This window comes from Chironomus tepperi, unplaced genomic scaffold (genome assembly GCF_022539635.2).
Source record: "Chironomus tepperi strain 1889 unplaced genomic scaffold, CSIRO-AGI_Ctep_v1 contig_346, whole genome shotgun sequence".
NCBI lineage: Eukaryota > Metazoa > Arthropoda > Insecta > Diptera > Chironomidae > Chironomus > Chironomus tepperi.
In genome coordinates, this window is record NW_027226468.1 from 1162234 (window position 1) to 1182942 (window position 20709).

General features: G+C 33.2%; 1 protein-coding gene across 1 annotated transcript; it reads right to left on the reverse strand.

Annotated features, from left to right (window-relative positions):
• Window positions 1-335: 335 nt before the first annotated feature.
• LOC139093910 (uncharacterized) lies at window positions 336-20173 on the reverse strand. Its single transcript, XM_070644763.1, has 13 exons — window positions 18699-20173; window positions 18502-18596; window positions 14458-14703; window positions 5594-5705; window positions 3122-3177; window positions 2841-2891; window positions 2603-2764; window positions 2368-2546; window positions 2280-2294; window positions 2159-2204; window positions 2089-2098; window positions 1905-1948; window positions 336-513 (listed from the first exon to the last, which is right to left on the reverse strand). Exons 1-13 carry the CDS (start codon window positions 20171-20173, stop codon window positions 404-406), a joined length of 2601 nt encoding a protein of 866 aa, XP_070500864.1. The 3' UTR covers window positions 336-403.
• Window positions 20174-20709: the final 536 nt, after the last annotated feature.

Here is a 20709-nt window from a genome sequence, read left to right on the forward strand (position 1 = left end):
TTTTGGTCTGTGACAGATTGCAGTTTGACAACTCTGCAACTAACTTCTTATTCTGTCTCTTTGTTTTGTAACTTTTTCATTTTGGGAAAACTTTCATTAAACAAAAAAAAAATAATAATTAATAAATATTAAATAAGGTATTAAGATAAGTCATCATCTACAAAAAGCTTACACAACATCTTTGTATGTTCATTAAAAAAAACAGTGTTGAAATTTATATTAACAACAAAAAAATAATAAAAAAAAAGTTAAGGTAATAAAAAAATAATTAACGTCAGCCATCAGAAACTCTCAATTTTTGTCTCTGGCATGTCTTTTTTTTTCTACTGGAAGTAAGCAAGAAAAAAGCAAAAAAAAATCGAAAGTGGAGGAAGATGAAGGCGGAAAGATTGCTGGCTATTTATTATGTTGCTGATTTTATGATGTGTGATATCCAGTCAACAGTATGCGGCACTCGATGATAAATACCCGGTTGACCTTTCGATGCACATGAGTATCCAGCTGACACGATACCTTAAATTATACAATAATAAATTTTTATTACTTGACATTTTTGCTTTTCTTCTATCCTTTCACATTATTGGACGTTGTTATCATTGTCATGATTTTTGTGTGACATGATGACAATTTGTCAATCTTGGGGATGGACTTTTTTGTTTTGTGATTCTTGGTATGAAAATTTGGGGTCAAAGAAGATGTAAGATGATTTTTTTGAATGATAAGTTTCATTTTTGGTGTGGGTGCTAAGTACGGAAACAGACCCTAGTAGCACAAAATGATCGCTACATAAAATGCTACGCCGTAACATTAACGTTACTGGTAATTCAAAAGATTCGTATATTTAGGCATTTTTAGGATTAAGACCTCTGGAAATTAGGTATGTTTGTTGAAGTTTGAGCAGCATAAAGTGGTTGCTAGGCTATTGCTACGTTTATGGCAATTTGAAAGGAATAAAACCTCTGAAAAGTAAGGGGGAAGGGTAGTTCCCTTAATAAACTTGTTGTATAGTTCAAGGACCGATCATGAATAACATCATGACTGGCTGCCTTAGTCGTCCGTCATCCTTAAAACTAGAAACATGCACCTTTATAGCCAAAAGAAATCTGCAGTCTCGAAGAATTCTTTATAGAATGTTTATCACAACGATTCTCAGTACCAAGTATATTTTTAGCATTTTAATTGAAATTCTACGAATGATGGAAGCTTTATTCAACCTAAAATTACTCTTCTTGGAGAAAAAGAATCCTAAATTCTCTATTCTTCAACTCCCACATTCACTTTTCCTCAAAATATATAAAATTATACAATACAAACAACACGAAAAGCTTGTCATTCATGCTTTAGTAAGAATTTATTTCATAAAATGTAAGAATCTATTGGGGGTTCTTGGAGGTCGTTATCTTGTCTAAATTGCTCTTTAAGTATATAGCATAGAAATTGCAGAACAATCCTACATAAGACCGGAGTGAATTTGGTTTGGGGTATGGCTCGGTGGAATCTGGCAAACTATTGGACTCACTTCCAAAGTCTTCATCTATGGTACCCTTGGAAATCTAGTGACCCACCCGAACAGCTAATGAGATTGTTAAGGCATCACTGCTTCATCGTAAGACACAAAGTTGCTCTGACGGCAACTTGATGATGAAAAATGTGGCGTATCATATTGAGCCGTTCGGATTTAATGTTTCGTCCTTGTAATCAGACATTAACTAGACATATCATTTAACTGTACATTCGGGTCTACTCATGATATAACTTATGAATGTAACCTCTCAGTCGCTCAGACAATGAACCCTAACTTTTCTTTTTAAAATGTTACAAAATCCCCAATTCACCCAAACAATCACATCTGAACATTATTCTCTCGAAAGTTATTAATGAGAAGCTTTTCATCATTTCCTTACCTATAAGATACCATCTTCCGCTTTTTTCGTGCATCAGCGGTCCTCTGTGGATTCATAATTCACAATAAAAATTGTCGAAAAGAAAAAGAAGAAAATTTTCGTATTTAAAATTGGAAATTTAAGCTTAATAAATAGCATTTTATGGGATGAAGTATCATGATAGATGAAAAATTATGTAACTGACCCGCTATCGCCTAAAAATAAAGGAATTGGAATTAGAAATTTATAAAAAATTGGAATTTTGATGATTTTACCTTGACATGAATCCTTCCGACCATTTCTGTGTCCAGCGCACAACATCTGCATCAAACATTAAAATTTAAAATTCATTACAGAATCAGTGAATATTATTCATAACTTAAACTACTCATTTACCTCTGGATAGATCACCTATAATCACAAAAATTCAAAAAATTACTTCCAAATCCTTAAAAATCCCAAAAAAAATGCATCTCCAACTTACCACATTGATTCCATTGGATCGATGCCATCTCTCACAAACTCGATTGTCTATTACTGGCACATCAACAGCTTGCAATGTCTTTGGTCTCAGTCTTGAGCCGGGACTAAGTGCTCCCCATCCAGCAGCCCATCCATATTTGCCCAAAAACTCTTCATTCTTATCAGGCAGGCAAATTGGTGCTAAAAATAAATTTAATAAGCATCAAATCCATAGCAAAATTCCCACAAATTCATACCTATATGCGGCATGTAATGTACAGGCCGTTCAAGCGTCAGCACCGCCACATCAAATCGATCAGCTTGCGGTGTAAATTTGAAATATGGATGCACATTTATTTGACGTACGCCAAATGTGTAAGCAGGCAGTGGCTCGACCGCTGAATTTATTACATAGTCGCCTGTAAAGGATGGAAAATTATTTAAGTAATGAAAATTTATTTGCAATCTTTTTATGGTGATGGAAGTGCTACTCACCCAGTGTCACATGAACTTGACGTGGAATCGCACGAGCTACACAATGACCGGCTGAATATTTCGGTCATTTTTGAGAGTGAAAGTTTTGGGATTTGTAAATTTTTCTTGGATTTAATTTGTTTTGGGGGAAATTTTTGTGAGATTTTAAGGAACAAGTCATGTCTCACAATAATTTTCCACATTTTCAGGCCAGAAATTGACGTAATTCAGCCAAACTACGTCAATTCCCAACCAAACTATTCTAAATTGTCTAATAAATGATCAATATCCATTTAAAATACCTGTCACAACATGTCGTCGACTGACTAAAGATCCTCCGCACCTGGAAAGCATCGATCTAAGTGCATGAGATACAAAGAGACAGGTTTTTCGGGGGGAGGTAATGATGGCAAGCGTGGTGATGAGAATGATGATGTGGTAGTTAGGATGATTGGATTGTATTTATTTGTTAATGGATTAAAGGATGACGGGAAGCAGCACAGAGGATGAGATATTATGTTTAAAATTATTATTCGATTAGTTTTTGTTATTTTTTATAAATTAATTGATTAATAATTATTAAGTTTTAAGGATTTTAATGTTGAGGGATGATGATGGGGATTTGCGTACCACAGATGAGATAATATATGGTAGTAATGAGATAAAATAGTGTTAATGAGTTTGATTATGTAAAATAAATAGAACATGAGCCCAAAAAGTTGAAAGATTTTGTCCATTGACAATGGTTAGTAAAGTTTAAAGGAAGGAAGAGAAAAATTTTGTTAAAGAAAGGAAAGAAAATGAATAAAAAAAATTTACTGTTAGTCTGGAATAAAGTAATTAGTTATGATTAGTTTTATGTTAGGATTTTATTATAAAAATGGCAACATTAAGACAAATTGAGCAGTACTGTAGCCTTATTAAAGAGAATTTGTTTGAAAATTGACTGAATTAAGGCTAATATATTCATGATCGACCCTTAAATCAGAGCTCGAAGTCGAGGTGATTCGACTCAAATCTAATTCATGTGTATCGACTTCGAGCTCTGCTAAAAACCATTCAAAATCCGAAGCAAAATATCAAAAAAATCATAAAAAATCTAAAAATATATTTAAAACTCTATTAAAATTAACATTTTTCTTTTTGATTCTCAAAGTAGTTATTGGAATTAGGTTTTAGATTCTAATCCAAAATTCAACCTAAATTTTATATGATCTGAACTAAAATCTTGAATGACTCAAATAAAGAAGGCGCTATTCCTTCTAAGAAGGCTTTTACACGGAGGTGGTTTCAATTTGGTGTTAATAAAAGAGCTTTTGGGGAGCCTTTATAACTTTTTGTATCGTTCTGAATTATATAGGAGCTTATAAGATGTTTCAGCGGCTTGATGTCATTTTAGGAAGGAGCCGGTCGTTGTTGTATTCTTGAAAATGATAATTTTTTAAAATTCTCCTACCTCTCTGTTTTCTAAAGGTACGGTGACTAGAGGATTTTCACAAAATATTGGGACATCTTTGGAAAAAATCGGGACATTTCTAAGATTGGCACTATTAGGGTTCTTTTGGACTTTTTCGAGAAACTTGCAAAACAGTGCAATGTGCAATGCAGTGTATTAAATTCTCGACTTTTTGAGTCTTAAGAAAAGTACAGAAGCGTCTCGACAGTAAAACAATAACCCTTCCTAAAGGCAGATTTTGTAGAAAACCCTTGGAAATTGAAGATTCCCCTTTTTGGCTATATCCCTAGTTTCTATCATTTTCAAGCAGATTCTCTTTACTGCTCAATTTTAAATTACTAACGAAAATGAACTTTTCAAAAGTCAAGCACAAAATGCAAAAGTTTCAGCCTAACAAACATTAAGTTTTTGCAATATGTTCTGGTTTTGTAGCTTGTTTGACGTTACTCCATCGTAAAAGTACATTAAAGTAAAGTCGCATTAAAAACATTTTTAGTAAGATGTTACTTCTTGGTACACTTTCTATCGACATCAGAGTATTTTATCTTCGAAGAATAGTTTCATCATTGAACTTAATCAGTCCTTCTTAGAAGATTCTTTCAAAACTGAAACTTTTGCAATTTGTCTAAATTATCTTTCATGATGAAAATTTGGAAGAGTTTTGTTAGTAAATTTATAGACATTTTTATATGAATTTTTAAAATTTACCCAAAAGCTTCTCACCCGAACGGAACATTTTGAAATGTTGGCATTACGACGAAAATTTGAATCTACATACTTAGAGCCAAGTTGCACATAACTTGGCAAAATTGGTTATATTCGCCAAGTGGCTACAACTTGGTTCTAAGCATCCTCGACGCCTTAGAGACAACATTTCAAAATGTGTCGATCGGGTCAATATAAATGAAGATTAATTTAGAAAAATATTCACAGATCATGCTTTATAGTTAGTTTAAATTAGTAAAAATCAAATTGTATGGTATCATGTATTTAAAGAAAGTCCCTCCTGTATGCATAAAATTTGTCTCTCATATATTCATCATGTTATGTTTAATCAAGGTTTTGAGATTATGTAAATGTTCTTATGTACACAAAAATAATTTGATCTCATTATAATTTTATGACAATATTTGCTTAATATACAAATTTTCATATTTTTTCATAGAAAATATGAAAAATAGAAATAAAATAATTGGAACTGTAAATATAAATTCTTTAGAGAATTTTTTTTAAAAAATCACAAATTATTTAGAGCACATCTTTTTTTTCGTGTAGAAAAAAAAATTTCCATAAAATTATAATAGGAATAACTTCATACCTCGATGATCCAATTCGTATGTATGCTTGCCATGGAAAATTACCGAAGCCTGCGTCATCACCGCCTACAATACGTCGTTGAGCAACTTGCTTTGCTAGTGATATTCCGCAGCCTGAAAATATAAATGAATTGGCAGAAAGGGGAGAAGAAAATTTCATGAAATTTAATAAGTTATGAGAAATAAATATTTATTGTAATTGAAATATATGACGTAATTGATGATAATTGTGCTCATTGATATGCCAATATATTTAAATATATGATTTTGGGAAACTCAAAGGATTCATAAATGACATGTTTAAAAAATTGAAGATTTTATGAAAATCTGAGTCTGAGAGTCGGAAGTCTTGATGTCGTTCAATCTGTCGACACCAATACCTCAAGAACTCAATTCTTAATCTTAGTCACGGTTCCGGTATTGAAATTTATCAATCACTAGCCTAGAAAATGATTTCATTAAAAAATTTCTGTTGCTATAAGAGATGAAACCGTAGCCTGTGACGGTAAATATGAGTTTTATGCCATTTTTAGGGACATTGCGGTACATTGGCTTTTACTTTGATGATTGATCATTTTTTGGTCCCAAAAAAAATAATATAATTTTGACTATTAAATGAGCAACTTTGTTCATCAATTATGTCCATTATAAAACTGTTTAGATGATTTGAAAAGTTCTACCAGTTATTTATTTGATTTTCGTTTTAATAGAGCTTCTTTGTTTCATTTAGATTATCAGAATAACTTATCCACTAATTGAGTAACCAAATCCCATTGCACATTGCATCAAATCTATTAATTTGCCATAAAATCATCAATAGACAGTTTTTTATCTAATTGCATACCGTTGTGATGCGATATGTCAGAACTAGGCATGCAACTAGTGAAAACAGCATTCTCACTTGAGAATTGCTTGATAATAGTCGTCACGGTACTATCAAGCCTCTTTAATGTTTTGTTGGTATCTCAAATTGTTTAGATCTGATACTAGAGACCAGAGACGGGTCAGAGACTTCATTTTCATGTCTTGTCGTAAAAATGAGTCAACAATAGCCTCTATGTTGACGCCAAGACACGTAACAGCCCTTTAGTAACTAAATAATGCTGCTCGACGTCGATTTGGTCTTGAAGTTCCTAGTGAATTGTATGTAAATCAAACATCTTTACAGAACCTAACTAGAACTTTTCGAAGCATCTAAACATCGTAAAATTTCAAAAAAAAAAAAATGTCACAAAACAACGAACACTTCATGCACAATTTAGGAAGAAATGGTAAAAGGGAAAAGGAAAAAAAAAGTCTGAAATGAAAACATTTTTGCAGTTCTTTTAATGCCTTCATTAAAGTTAAGTTCAACGTTATCAATTTATTTGACCTTTAACTTTCCGTTTTTGTATGTCAAGCTAATAATGAAAGTATTGTGAGATTAGTTGGTGATTTATGGGTGGAGTTTCACAAATTGGCTGATGCTGTAAAATATTTCATTTTAATAGAAATTGACCCTCGCAGGTGCAATTTATCACTGCAAATAAATGGAATGTCACATTTTATTAATCAGGACATGATGACCCTCGATGACATTATAAGAGAAATGGAGGCGATATGTCAAATTGACATGATGATTTTTATGAGTTAATTAAAATCAAACTGCACCAAAAAAGTTGAACTTTTTGGTGCCAACGGATACGCTGATTGCTGTTTGATTATCAAAATAATTGGTATTTTTTTGTACAGTAATAAAATGAAATTTGATACAAATGGATTTTAATTAAAATATGAACCCTATTTCCACTTCCTATTTTTTTTTCCTTTTCACTTTCCATTCTTTCCGTTTCAACAGAATTTGGATATAAAATATTAAAGAAATTTCCAAATGGACTACGAATTTTTGTACAATAAAAGGTTTAGCAAGAGTGACTTAACAGATCATCCATCATCCTGAACCCTACAAAATTTGTTTAAACCTAAGGATTAATTTAAGGATATAAGAATTAAAAATAATAAAAATTAGTTATTAACTTACGACTTAATGATAAATGTTATAAAATGGTTTAAATTATAGAGCATGCAACAAAAGCTGAATGGTATTAATAAGCAAATTATTAAGGAGCTTAATTTAATTCTTAAGTAATGTCATAAACTTAAGAATAGTTAAACTTAAATTTGTTTCAATAATATGGAAAACTATAAACTATTTACATAAAAGCTATAGATTTTTCTTCAGCAGCAGCACTGAAATGTATGGAACACTTAATCTGAGGAGGACCTTGTTTGAGGAAAGAACTAATTTTACAATTTAGGAAAGAGTCGTAAATTTTCAGAAGGGTTTTTAGTTGTTTATCTCAAAAAGTTCAAGCAAATTGTTGTATTATGTCACAGTTCCCTGCTCATACTTAGTCGCGTTAGAGTTTTCAAGAATTTGTCAAAATTGAGACTGATCTGAAGTTGAGATCGAGACTCTAATTATAAAAAAATTTCAAGAAGTCTTGACCAGAACTCAAAGTGCGGCTTGAATTTTGTATGGAGTCGAATCGGCTTTTGCGTACAAAATCCAAATTGACTTCGAGTTCAGGTCTCGCCAAACAGACATATCTCGAGACCGAGATTGAGGAATCTAGGAAATGGAGAATTTAAAGAGGATTTTGGAATGAAACGCGAATATTTAAAGATCAAATTACCCTAGCATGAATTTTGTTCAAAACGAGGGTGAGGTTTGACCCTCAAAACACCTATTGGATACGCCTTTGTTCAATTGGGTGTCTGAGCCTTGACGAATTCACATTTAATACATCACAATTCCCGAAAAGGATATCATAAACTCTAAAGCATATTTACATCATTTTGTTGACACAACTCAACATCAACTCTAAAAGCCGTTGCCCTGATAGCAATTTCCAATCCATTACAAAGCACAAATTGAGAATCCGGTAGCGATAGAGATTTCAAATAGCTCTTATAAAAGTCCCCAAATTAAAGCCTTATTACATCGGAACTTGATGACTACCACGTGCTGTTATTCATCTCTAACAAAAACATCATCAATTTTGCACACAAAAAGAGCCACTTGTTGTTCCGCAAATTTTATATTTTTTGACCATAAACAGCATAAAAGCTCAATTTATAAAGCCAACGATTAGCCAATTAGCCAAATTATTAATGTATAAACGGATATACTCTCTGAGATGTAACATCTCGAAAATAATTGAATATTTTTTGTCGGATCCCCATCATTCAATTGAGCACGCGTTCGAGATGATGAAAATATCTGCGAATATGAAAGTTAATTTATGGTTGAGCAATAACAGTAAGAAGATGAAAAGAAAGAAACTTATTAAAATATTATTATTTTTTTTTTTGAACATAGTTACTTCCGTATTATGCCTGCATTAATAAGAAGAGAAATAATGATTTCTTTATTGCTACCGTCTATCTCTTTTTTTTTTGATCTTTTTCTTCTGTCTGCTGTTATACAATATGAGAATTGACTTTGTTTATTGCTTTATTTTTTTTTTTTCGCAAATTTTATTGTCTTTTTTGAGGTAAGAAATTTTTACTTTTTTGGAGATTTAAATTTCAAATTGTGAGAAGTAATTAAAATTTATGGCTGTGATGATATTGTATTTCAAAATTTTGTAATAATGACAAGAGTTTCGTAACTGATTATCATCATTAATTTTGAGAGAATATTTATGAATTAGCAGGAAAAGTGAATTTTCGAGATGGTTGAGAATTTTCTTCTGAAATTTTAATGATGATCAAAAGGATTTGTTAAGGTCAGAGACGAAACCAAAAGGTTTTAAATGCAGAATTTGGAATTTTGTTTCAAAAATCCATTTAAATGAATGAATCCTCTAATGAAAGAAACCCAAACCCCTCGAAAAATGTCCTTGAACATACCAACATGTTCGCTCGGTCGACGTTTTAAAGATAAGATGCGAACAAACGTCAACAAAATAACATTAAACCTTCAAAAATCATCAAAAAACCCACGACAAAATTTAATTAGTTTTGGCTCTAAATAACCTTTAAATCATCTCCTGAGTAATTTTAACACCTTAATACAAAAATTCAAAGTTTCAATTCTTCTTGACACCCTGCTTGACACTAGAAGCCTTAAGCATTGACGAAAAATTCTTCGAAAGTATCAAACTGTTTGAAATAGAATTTTGTTGAAATTTGATACGGAAAAAGTGATTGACTTTGGGATAAGTAGAAGAAAAGGCGTAAATCAATTCTTGGAATCAGATAAAATAAAGGAAGTAAGTAAACAAATACTTTAAGCATTATCATGCCTACACTTTGTGAACAATAAGAACTTGAATAGCACAAGTTGGTTTATCGATCTAAAATTCGAGACCAGGCTGACATGGTGCGGTATTTAAATCGAATTTGGGACGTTGGGTCATGCTGGGCTAAGACAGGACTTTTGATCGATTGACCAATTTCCGCTTATTTGAGGCAAATGAGTTTTGCACAAAAGGTCGAAGTAGGCATTAACATCAACCAGCCTCTGGATACATCACTTCATTTGACGTCACATTTGTCCTTTTCTAATAAAAACATAACATTCGTTATTCAAAGCTATCTCATTTTCATTTTCATTCCACTAAATTAATTACCCCAATACAACTATCAACAACAAGAAGCCAAAAAGCCTATAAAACAAAATATGATAATTAATATCATAAATTAATTCTCAGAAGGACCAAATTGTCACAAGCTATGGGACTTCTATTTATTTATAATTTACAAATTGGACATGGATGTTTCATCCTTGAGTAGACTTTTTATTAAATATACGAAGGCAAAGAAAGGATATGGCATTGAAAGTGTTGGAAATTTGGCAGCAGATGGACTTGGATCTGGCCTGAGGCTGAGTTTTGTCGAATCTGGCTTAGGATTAGGCTCATTCTAGTCGGTTCTGTATTTTTGCCAATTTGTTCGCTATTTTACTGCTGAGTCTTCTAAAATTTCATGACAAGTCTACTCAAAGTTAACACTGCCATGCATATGCCCTGTGCTTTCCGGATCATTTCACTCAGAAAGTCTATAAGCTTTATTTCCAGATCATATGACTCGATAATACGACAAATCAAACCCACGATCGCCATGATGTCGGTGTCACATCAAATAAGTCACGACTCAACCACAGCTACTTCAGCTACATCAAGCATTTCATTGTCAAAAAACAAGCAAAAAAAGAAAATTTTCAAATCTTTTTGACTTAATCATTTCGAAAATGTTCACGACTTCTTCAGAAAAATTTATGGCCACCACCAGCACACGCTCGCTTGAATTAAGAAGAGAAATGCTTCATCAAAAACAGACCGAAACAAAAGCAAATAAAAATGACAAAAGTCATTGGTGCTTTAAGGCCTTTTCAAATGTTCATCTTTTGTTATCCATCGCGGGTTTCTAAGAAAAAGTAGAAATGGCCATTGCAAAAGTCACAAAGATCTTCCTTATCTTACCTTGTAGATCAACATTATACAAAGTACATCCAAAAGACTTTCATTTTTTTTATTCAAATGTAAGAAATTTCTATTGTCCAAAAAATAATAAAGAAGATCGAGACTCACGTGAAACAATAAGAAGAATTTTTTTTTGGTTCCGACATCACTAATGGCAGCTAAATGCATAAGGCAAATTGTTTCTCGTTTTTCTTTAGTGCTTTTAATTTTTAATTGGCGTGTTTAACAACATCACGCAATATTTAATATTGTTTCCCACAATATCAGAGGTGGGCAACCTTTTTTGAGCCATGGAACACAATAGTATTAAGCTACGACCGATGCTGCACATGTCGTATGGTTCATGTCACACTAGTGTGTTGCGGCACATGGCATATGGCTCATGTCACACTAGTGTGTCGTAACACATCTTGGTGTTAAGCCTTGATCGAAACTGCACATGGTATATGGTTCATGTCACACTGGTGTGTCACGGCAAATCTTGGTGTTAAGCTACGACCGAAACTGCACATTGCATATGCTTCATGTCACACTTGTGTGTCACGAGACATCGTGGTGTTAAGCCACGATCGAAGCCATACATGGCATATGGTTCATGTCACACTAGTGTGTCGAGGCACATCTTGGTGGTAAGCTTCGACCGAAACTGCACATGACATATGGTTCATGTCACACTAGTGTGTTGCGGCACATCTTGGTGTTAAGCCATGACCGAAGTCGCAGATGGCACAATAGTGTGTCGTAGCACACAGATTGCCCAATACTCCACTACATCATCATCATAATTTTCTTTCTGGCTATTGTTGCCAATCGACATACCAAAAATATACATATTTTTATATGAATTCGAAGAGCATATCCATAAAATAATATTATTTATTTTGGTTAGTTGTATCCTGTTATTTATTGTTATGCCTGTTTCAATTTTGCTATTATTAGTTCAATTGTTAATGTGTTCCTTTGTGTTTTTCATGACGCATTCATTTGATCCGTCAGATGTGAAGATGAATATGAACAATGGTGTGATGATATACATTAAAAATGCAACTAGCAATTTTTCATTTTGTAATGAATGTGATTTGTATTATATGACACAAGTTAGTTTGTTGTTTTGTACAATAAATGAGCAATTAAAAATTGGGTAATGAGATTTTTTGGATATGATATGGAAGATAAAGTTTCATTTTTAATTTAAAATTTCTAGAAAATATTAAAACCAACGAATCTATTTGGTGATAAGTGAGCTAGAAACTTCAGTGACATAAGCCCTGGAGCGCCCTGTGGTACACGCTTATACCCAGGAGCATAACCGTCGGTTAGAAGGATTCGAGGAAGGTGGTGTATGAATTTGAAGCTTTAGGATTCATCTTTTATCAAAAATTCTACCAAATTGATGAATTTTCTTCCAAAAGGAAAAGCGAGGAGGTGGTTTGACCCTTCCCAATACCTTAAACCTCTAACCGGTCTCTCCTCCTATCCCCTGCATCTGAATACACTCCTGATTATGCCCAAAAATACAGCATTAATTGATTTCACTCTCTATACTTAAGTGTTCATTACTCGAACTGTCCCTAGCAGTCAAAGAGAACGCTTTTAGGTACTTTAGTGGTCTATCTGTAATATTAAAGAATACCTTTGGCCTGTTAGGGAGTATTCCTATAGTTACGATTAAGGATTGCACATATGTTGTGTCCAGTACCCTTCGGAAGTGTGGTATGAGGAGGGGAACAACCAATGGCAACATTCTTGATGAATTGCTTAAGACCAGCTCTACTTCAACTATATTCCATATCACGCACTCAATTTCCATAAAAAGGTATTTTTGTAACTTCAACAAATGTAATTAAAAACCCAAAAATAAACCCTATAAACCTTGAAACTTTTTTATCTCCCCAGACAATTTCATCCATTCAGATCTTCATCATTGATAAACATTAAAAATTTGTTTCATTAGCTTTGTCACAAACTTTTACTCTCTATTGTTTTTTCTGCTTCACATTAATTATCCAGCACGTCTGCGTCTGTGTCATTTACAACATTCATTTACACACCATCAGTGCATTACTTAATTACATTGCTGTAAAATGTTGTAAAAAGTTTCAGTTGTGAATGAGAATGAGATAAAAAGTTTGTAAAACATTGTGGATGGGTCAAGACCCTTTTAACATGCAGAGAACTTTTAATGATTACTTCCTTTAATTTTTAAGAGAAATTTTACAATGAAATTCATTGTTTTAAGATAAAATCAAGATGGAAATGTAAAAGGTAAGTAATTTGATAATCCTATACAAATATTAAACGTCAAGTCGGTCGCTGTGGGGATGTTTGTAATGGAAATACTTTATGACTTGTTATCATGTCTGGATGAATTATATATTAGGTAGATGATGACTTGAAAAGCGGGTGGAATGTCAATTTTGATTTAATTTGATTTTGTAAGGACTATAGCTATGTAACTAGCTCAAGATGAATGATATAGTCGCTAGGAAACCCTAACAGATAATGAGTATTCTTCCATAGTGCAGAAAAAACACTACAGTACCTAAAAGCGGTCTTTATTTTATGCCTGTTAGGGATAGTGCTGTACTCCCTAGTGGACAAAAATTCGTTAGAAATAGACATTTACTGGAGTTCTATTGCCACTCGGGACTAACATGCCATTTTGTCCACTCGGGACTGACATATTGATGGTGAAACATTGAAAATGCCTGGTGGGTGACTTGATTGATTTTTGGTAAATAATTGATGGGAACTGAATAACACAACCTAGTCACTAAGATTCTGTAATTTCACCAAATTATGTGACAGTTATCATTATAACTGTGTGAGCAACGATGCAAAAGTTCTGGGAATCAGTAACTGGTAGAAGTTATCTAAAGACAGATCCAACTTTCGATGAACTTTGTAGCAATGGGTACTCGTGTGCCTTCGACAAGAAACAACGACAAATTAACAGCAAGATGTAAGAGTGCCGCAAGGGGACCGTAACGGCTGTTTATGTGCGAAAAATGTATTTTGCCACTTTATGCTGTTTGGGATTATTTCACAATCTATTATGAACAGAGCTCAAAGACGACTCGAGTCAACTCGGTAACATTCGACTTGAATCAAGTAGACTCAACTCTGTCCAACCCCAACTAACACAACTTCAAGCTCCAATTATGAATATTAAACAAATAATTCCTTAATATGTCGCATGCTCCCGAAAAAAATGAGGTAATTAAGGAGTAGTAAGTAATGAGATTTACAAATATGATGATTATAATTTCCACATGTACAAGTCCAACAGATTAATAACAGCTGATTATAAATAAAGCATTAATGAATTATGGTTAAAAGCACTCACAAAAATTACAAAAAAAAAGGAATAAAAATTGATAATTATTCTATACACTCACTATTGTCATTAACAACGGGTCCAAAATCAGTCGATGGTAGATCTGTTAAGTCAAATGTTTTTCCTGCTTCCGGGCCTAAATTTGATGATTTTGCCGTACGATGACAACAACCTTGTAACATGCCATTGCATGTACCTTGCAATAAACCTCCTGTCATCCAACATAATACAAAAAATTCACATGTCCCACCCTCATGTTGACATTCCATTTCTGAGCGTGGTGTACGACCGAATGTATCGGAACCGACTTTATATTTTTTTTTATACATAAATAATGAATATTTGAATACAATAATTGAAAAAAAAATTATGAATTAAAAATTAATGGGTCGAAAATGCGTTTGGAATATTTGATTAGTGGATTTGATTTAATTTTGGACTTGTTAATGAGTTTGGGTGGACGTTTTTGTTGATGGTATGGTATGGACATGTAATATTTGGAAAGGTTTGTAGATTTTATCAAAATATAAAATTTCTTTTGTGTCTGTTTATGGAAAATTTATAATATTTTTGGGCAGGAATATTTGCAATGTCTACCACATTCACTCTCTGGCACATCTGAACATTTGGTAAATTGCTTGTTCCTGGTTCTTTTGTCTCGTCCAAGTCTGGTCTTTTGGTTGCATTTGATCATATTAGGTCAGTTTTTGGTCAACTATTTTGTCATTTCTAAGTCCATATCAAAGCTTGGATTAATTTTTGTACTCCTTAAGCTATTAAAGTTAGTTAAGATTCATCTTTTTAAGTCAACAACGATGACAATTTTCAAAAATTTATTGAATGCTATTTGGATATTTGGGCGCATCTTTTGTACCTTGACAGTTGGGTGGAGAATCGATTGAATTGACAGCGAGTTTTAAGATAACTACCCTAACTACCTGGCTCATGCTTGTCCCTTGCTTACCTTTTACCTACCATCCTACCTGTCTTTCTACTTATCATCATGGCCCTCTATTTTCCAAAATTTTCTACTAAATTTTTGAATTCTATGCTCAATTAAAAAAAATTGACTAAGCTCTTGAGTGCCTGGGTATTAAAAAGCCTATAACCTACCTCTTCCCATCTGGCTACATTCCTGCCACATTTGTAGTCAGAAATCGAGCTTTCCAAAATGTTTGATGATCTAAAAACGAAGTTTAGAACCAAAAACCCCTCTCTGTCTATATTTTACAGAGTTTTCGCTTAATTGAACTTTAAGAATTTCTGAAGACACTCCCGTCTGATGAAAAAATATTTGATATCATCGTAACAATGGGACAGTAGTCAAGCTAAGGTTTTTAATATTATTGCGTAAAAGGATACAAAATTCCATACGACAAGGAGTTAATGAGTCATAAAAGATTGTAAAATTCATAAGTGATCATGTTAGAAAGCGCTAATTTCTCTTATTACAAGACTTATATCACTAAATAAATTGAACAACTCACAGCTATCAATTAAGCCAATATTTGAAGTATGTTACATGAAAGTACATCTGTATAGTGCATCAAACAGTACATATTAGCATGTAGTTCATTTCCTCAACATTATTTTACATCAACTTTCAACAAAATCAACAAAATTATTACGCAACACATATTTGATAATTTTTCAATGAAAATCGATTATTTCTTCTCTTCTTCGTCGTCCATGTCTTTTCACTTGTTATGTATTCCAAAAACATACACAACACTCAAACGTGATAATTTTTTTTTATAATCAAGCTTCTTCTTGCCATGTCTTGTCTCAATTTCTTCATTTCTCTTTCATATGACCATACACACTTAAGTATGTTAAGTGTTAGAAAAAATAAGCAGGCACGACACACAAAATATGAATTTTATTTTTTATTTATCCACATTACATGAGCTGTGACTGAAGGTGAGTTAATTTCACTTTCTCTGTTATGTTATTGTTTTTCTTTCGTTTTCTTTCCCTCATTCGGCTGCTTCTTTTTTGCCGTCCATTGTTTTGATTTTTTGCTTTTTTTTTCGTCTCTCGACCGATTTTATAATCGATTTAATGAAGCTTTTTTTTAATGTGAAATATTAATTTACAAGTGATGACAACATGCTGAAGAAATTGGACTGGGGCTTTTAAATTCGTGATTTTTTGGAATTGGAGGGAAGTTTGACTTTTGGGATTTCCGACATTAGTAATTTTGGAGTGGAAGTTTTGTAAAATTGAATTTTTGTTTTAGGAAGTCAAACAGCCTTGATAGTTCACTTAACAAGGTGGAGGTCACGAAAGTTTGTATGGAATTTAAACGTTTAGGTTCGAATCTCATTATTTGACTAATGATTTTCGGGAAGTTTAGACACTCATGCTTCTTAAGTGTAGCAGTTTAATCACGGGAACCAAGAATTAGGCAACGTTAATTTAAGACAACAGGCCATGAATGATGTTAAATACAGGAATATATAAGATAGATACTTGAGCTGTTAATTCAATGTAGAGGGTTTACTGGAGCTGATCTGAATATATTGGATCTCACTAAATAATTGGAACGATAGTTGACATGAATACTGGTTCTAAGATCTAAAAAGGGTTTTAATTGATTGCAGAACACAACATTAAATGGGAATATTACACGCCAGATGACTGTACACTGTAATACTGAGACCTATTAAGATTTTGAATGTAAATCTCGTCTCAAGCTGATTCAACTTCATATAAAATTCGAGTCGATTTCCCCAATTTCCCCAATTGACACAAATGAAGAAGTATCCATCTCGATAAATTGATACATAGAGCTAATATCAATCAAAGCTCTCAGTCGATAGCTGATCAATCAAACCTCAGATTATGTATGAAAATTTGACTCCATATAAAATTATGAATAATTTCATCCTCAAATCAGAGCTTTACTTCAAAATTTAATAAATTTTTCCTCACAGAAGTTACATTCACTACATTTAAAGACATCAAAAAATGTCTCAAATCCAACAAAAAAATCTTCATGATACTTCAGGCAATTTCCTCATTTCATTTCTCGCAAATGTCAAGCAAATGTTCTTTCTCTTTTGACAAAATACAGAAGATAATACTTTTTTACAAAGAAAGATAAAATGAACATTTTCATGAAGTTTTAAGACTTCAAGGCAAATTTTAATGAAAATTATTAAAAGGTCAGATTGTAGTTGGGAATGTGGTTGAAAATTCTGGATTTATGTGACCTTTAACGTTGTCATGAGCATTTTTGAGACATTTAAATATTAATTTTGTAATTAAATTATTTTTGTAAAGGAGTTGCATTAGCAGGGATGATTTAGTGTTCCAAAACAGATGATGTACTTAGTAGCTTTTGTTGCTAGCTAAAGACAAGTACCTAACGCAATATCTAGTAGGTTGTGCCGCTGAACACAGATTGTTCATCACTGCCTTAAGGTAAATCCTCGATTTGAGCTTTTATTCCCCTAAATTATTATTGTACGTCCATCTTATCCTAACCAGAATCTCACTGCAATCCGGTTTCTCCTTTGGAGTTCTTACCGCGCAGCCCCAGGAACCCTAACTCATATCTCCCCATACTATCCTTCCAAGAAGAAAATGCTCTGATTTACATCAGCAACCAACAAGCTAGAGCTCGAACTCTACTATAATTTTGCATAGAATAGTCAACCCAACTTCATATGAAACAACAGTCAACTTTGACCTCTCCTTCAAGCTATCTAAAGCTAATTATAATTTACTACAAACTGCTTACACAAAGCTAGTACCTTCTCAGTACATTTTGAGGCTATATCATATCCCTTACATACCCAGTAACTAAAAAGTCTAACAAATTATAACTGTCAAGTACAAAAAAGATGTCAGAAGTTGTGAGCAAAACACAAAGATAACAAAAAATAAAGGAGGGAAGAAAGCAACATATTAAGGTCAAGGTCTGTTAAAACGGAAATAAAATTTTAATAAAGCATTAAAAAAAATGTAAAATTGAGACTCGATGTTGATCGATTAATTTTCACACTGTCATCATTTATAATAACAGCAACAGCAGTAAATCAAAAATGTCAATCACAAAAAAAAAGTATTAAGCATAAGAAAAAAAGTTTGTTAATCCTACCTTTATCTTTCGCAACGGGCGTCGAATCATCATTTTCAAATTCATTACGGACATCTTTAATGGCGACTAAATCATTAATTCCAAAATTTTGATCCCTACAAGATTATTAACAATATTATCAGTTATGTCTAGACACAGTCACATGACTCGGAAGAGAAATGGAAATAAAAAATTCAACTTTCACGACGGGCGCTCACCTAAAGACAACATTGTCATTACCGACATATGTTGTTCCGGGGCCAAAATCAGGTGCAGGAAATATAACGCGTGGTTGTCGTGTCTTCCAATTATATGTCTGAGCCGTGGCAGCTGGCTGTTGATAATATTTCGAATTAATTTGTCCTGATTGCTGCTGCTGTTGCGGCAATGGATAATCTGGATATTCTGTATAGACTTTTGGTGGAAAGAAGTGTGCACGTGATGGACGCTGTTGACTGTCAAGTTCACCATAATATTGACTCGATCCACTTGCTGTACTTTCATATTGTGTACGAGGGAAAAAGACACCTTGATCCGTGTAGTCACGTACCTGTCGATTAAAAGCTGTAACAGGTCCATTAGCATCACCGAATTTCGTCACATGATCATCGCGAAATGGTGTTGGTGCAACAAATGGCAAGTAATAACGATTTCCATTTGCACTTCGATCATTTTCATTTTCCACTCCGCTACTTGTCGATCCACGTTCAATTTCATCGCCATGATATGGACGTTGGAGATTGGAAATGCCATCGCCAAAGTTCAATGACTCTTCGCTGTAACTTTGTGGTACGAAAGGATTAAAAAGTTGCGGTTGTGGTCGATGTTGTCGATTGATTTCTCCTTCATTCTCGGAAAAGTAAATTCCCGATCGTCGTGCTGTTAATGCTTCAGCTTGTGGCTGCTGTTGCTCTTTTGAGTCGTCTGGAAATCTGACCTTATCGGACTTATCATCATCATTATTGTCAATCTTTTTGGCCTTTCTCTCGTCACTATCATTTTCTGTATTATTATCATCATTATAGTCGTCGTCCTCAAATTTAACTGTACTTGATGTGGTATTGTGACGTTCATGACCTTCCGTATCATTCTCATTGTCTGTTAAGTCTTTTAATTTTATATTTTCTTGTTTAAATGAAATTGGAATAATTCTATGACGAAATCTATTGTAGTTATCGGTCACGGCCAATGGCGGTAAAGTTGTTGTTGTTGGTATGGTGACATTCTCGCCATAATCATCATCAAAATCGTAATTTAAATCGTATGCAATCTGTGATGCTGGAAATGTCCCGATTGTGTCATCATACTCATCAGATCGACGGAACGGAGATGGCGATGATGTTTTAGGACTCAAATTATTTCCATCATATCGGAATGACCCAAATGTACCGGGTAAATTTCGACTATTTCGTGACTTGCTGTCAATAAATTGAACTTCATCGAGACTTGAAAACTCTTGGTACGGCGGCACTAAATTACGCAATTGCCGACGTCGACTAGATAATTGTTGTTGGAGCTGATTAACACTATTAAGATTTTCTATTGTAATACCTAACTTATCATGTGTAAATGATGGAACTTCAGGATTAATAAGTGCCTTTGTCTGTGACAGTGCCAGCTCTGTATGAGCTCCAATTGTGACACCAATGAATGTTATAAATGTAAAGAATTTCCATTTGTTACGACCTAACATTGCAAAACGTCTGTCTTGTCACTTAACTGAATATTTTCTTACTTATTATTTTGTCTGTTCCTTTATACTTCTTTTTTTAATACTTTTTTTTTTGTTTCACAGCACAAAAGATTTTTTTTAACATAAAAATTGAATTTTCTTTCGGCTTCTTAACATTTCTCCGTTGTTGTTGCTGTATGCGAGGAAGCACAATAATGCTGAAATTCACACGAAGCCACTTATTTCTTATTATTTTTTTATGTCTGACTCGTGTACAGATCTTTTCACTTGTACTGGCAATTAAAATGCTGCTTTATAATTCTCACTACTTTTACTCCAACCTTCCTTTTGGATCTTCTATTGAACTTTCAATTCACAAAACTACTTTGTATTGCATCTTTAGCATTTAGCGATTATTGTAATAATAATAATAATTTTTTATGTACACACAAACTGAACTTAAACTTCACTTTCTCTTCTTCTAACTCGCCGTGCTCTTTTTTATTAACTTTTTGGATTTAACACAATTTTTATTTATTTTATAGCGATTATTTATC

Coding starts and splice junctions, on each gene's coding strand:
- LOC139093910 (XM_070644763.1), bottom strand. CDS start 20,173: ATGTTAGGTCGTAACAAATGGAAATTCTTTACATTTATAACATTCATT. Junction 14,704..18,501: donor GCCCGTTGCGAAAGATAAAG/GTAGGATTAACA, acceptor AAAAATATAAAG/TCGGTTCCGATACATTCGGT. Junction 2,547..2,602: donor ACATTACATGCCGCATATAG/GTATGAATTTGT, acceptor ATTTATTTTTAG/CACCAATTTGCCTGCCTGAT.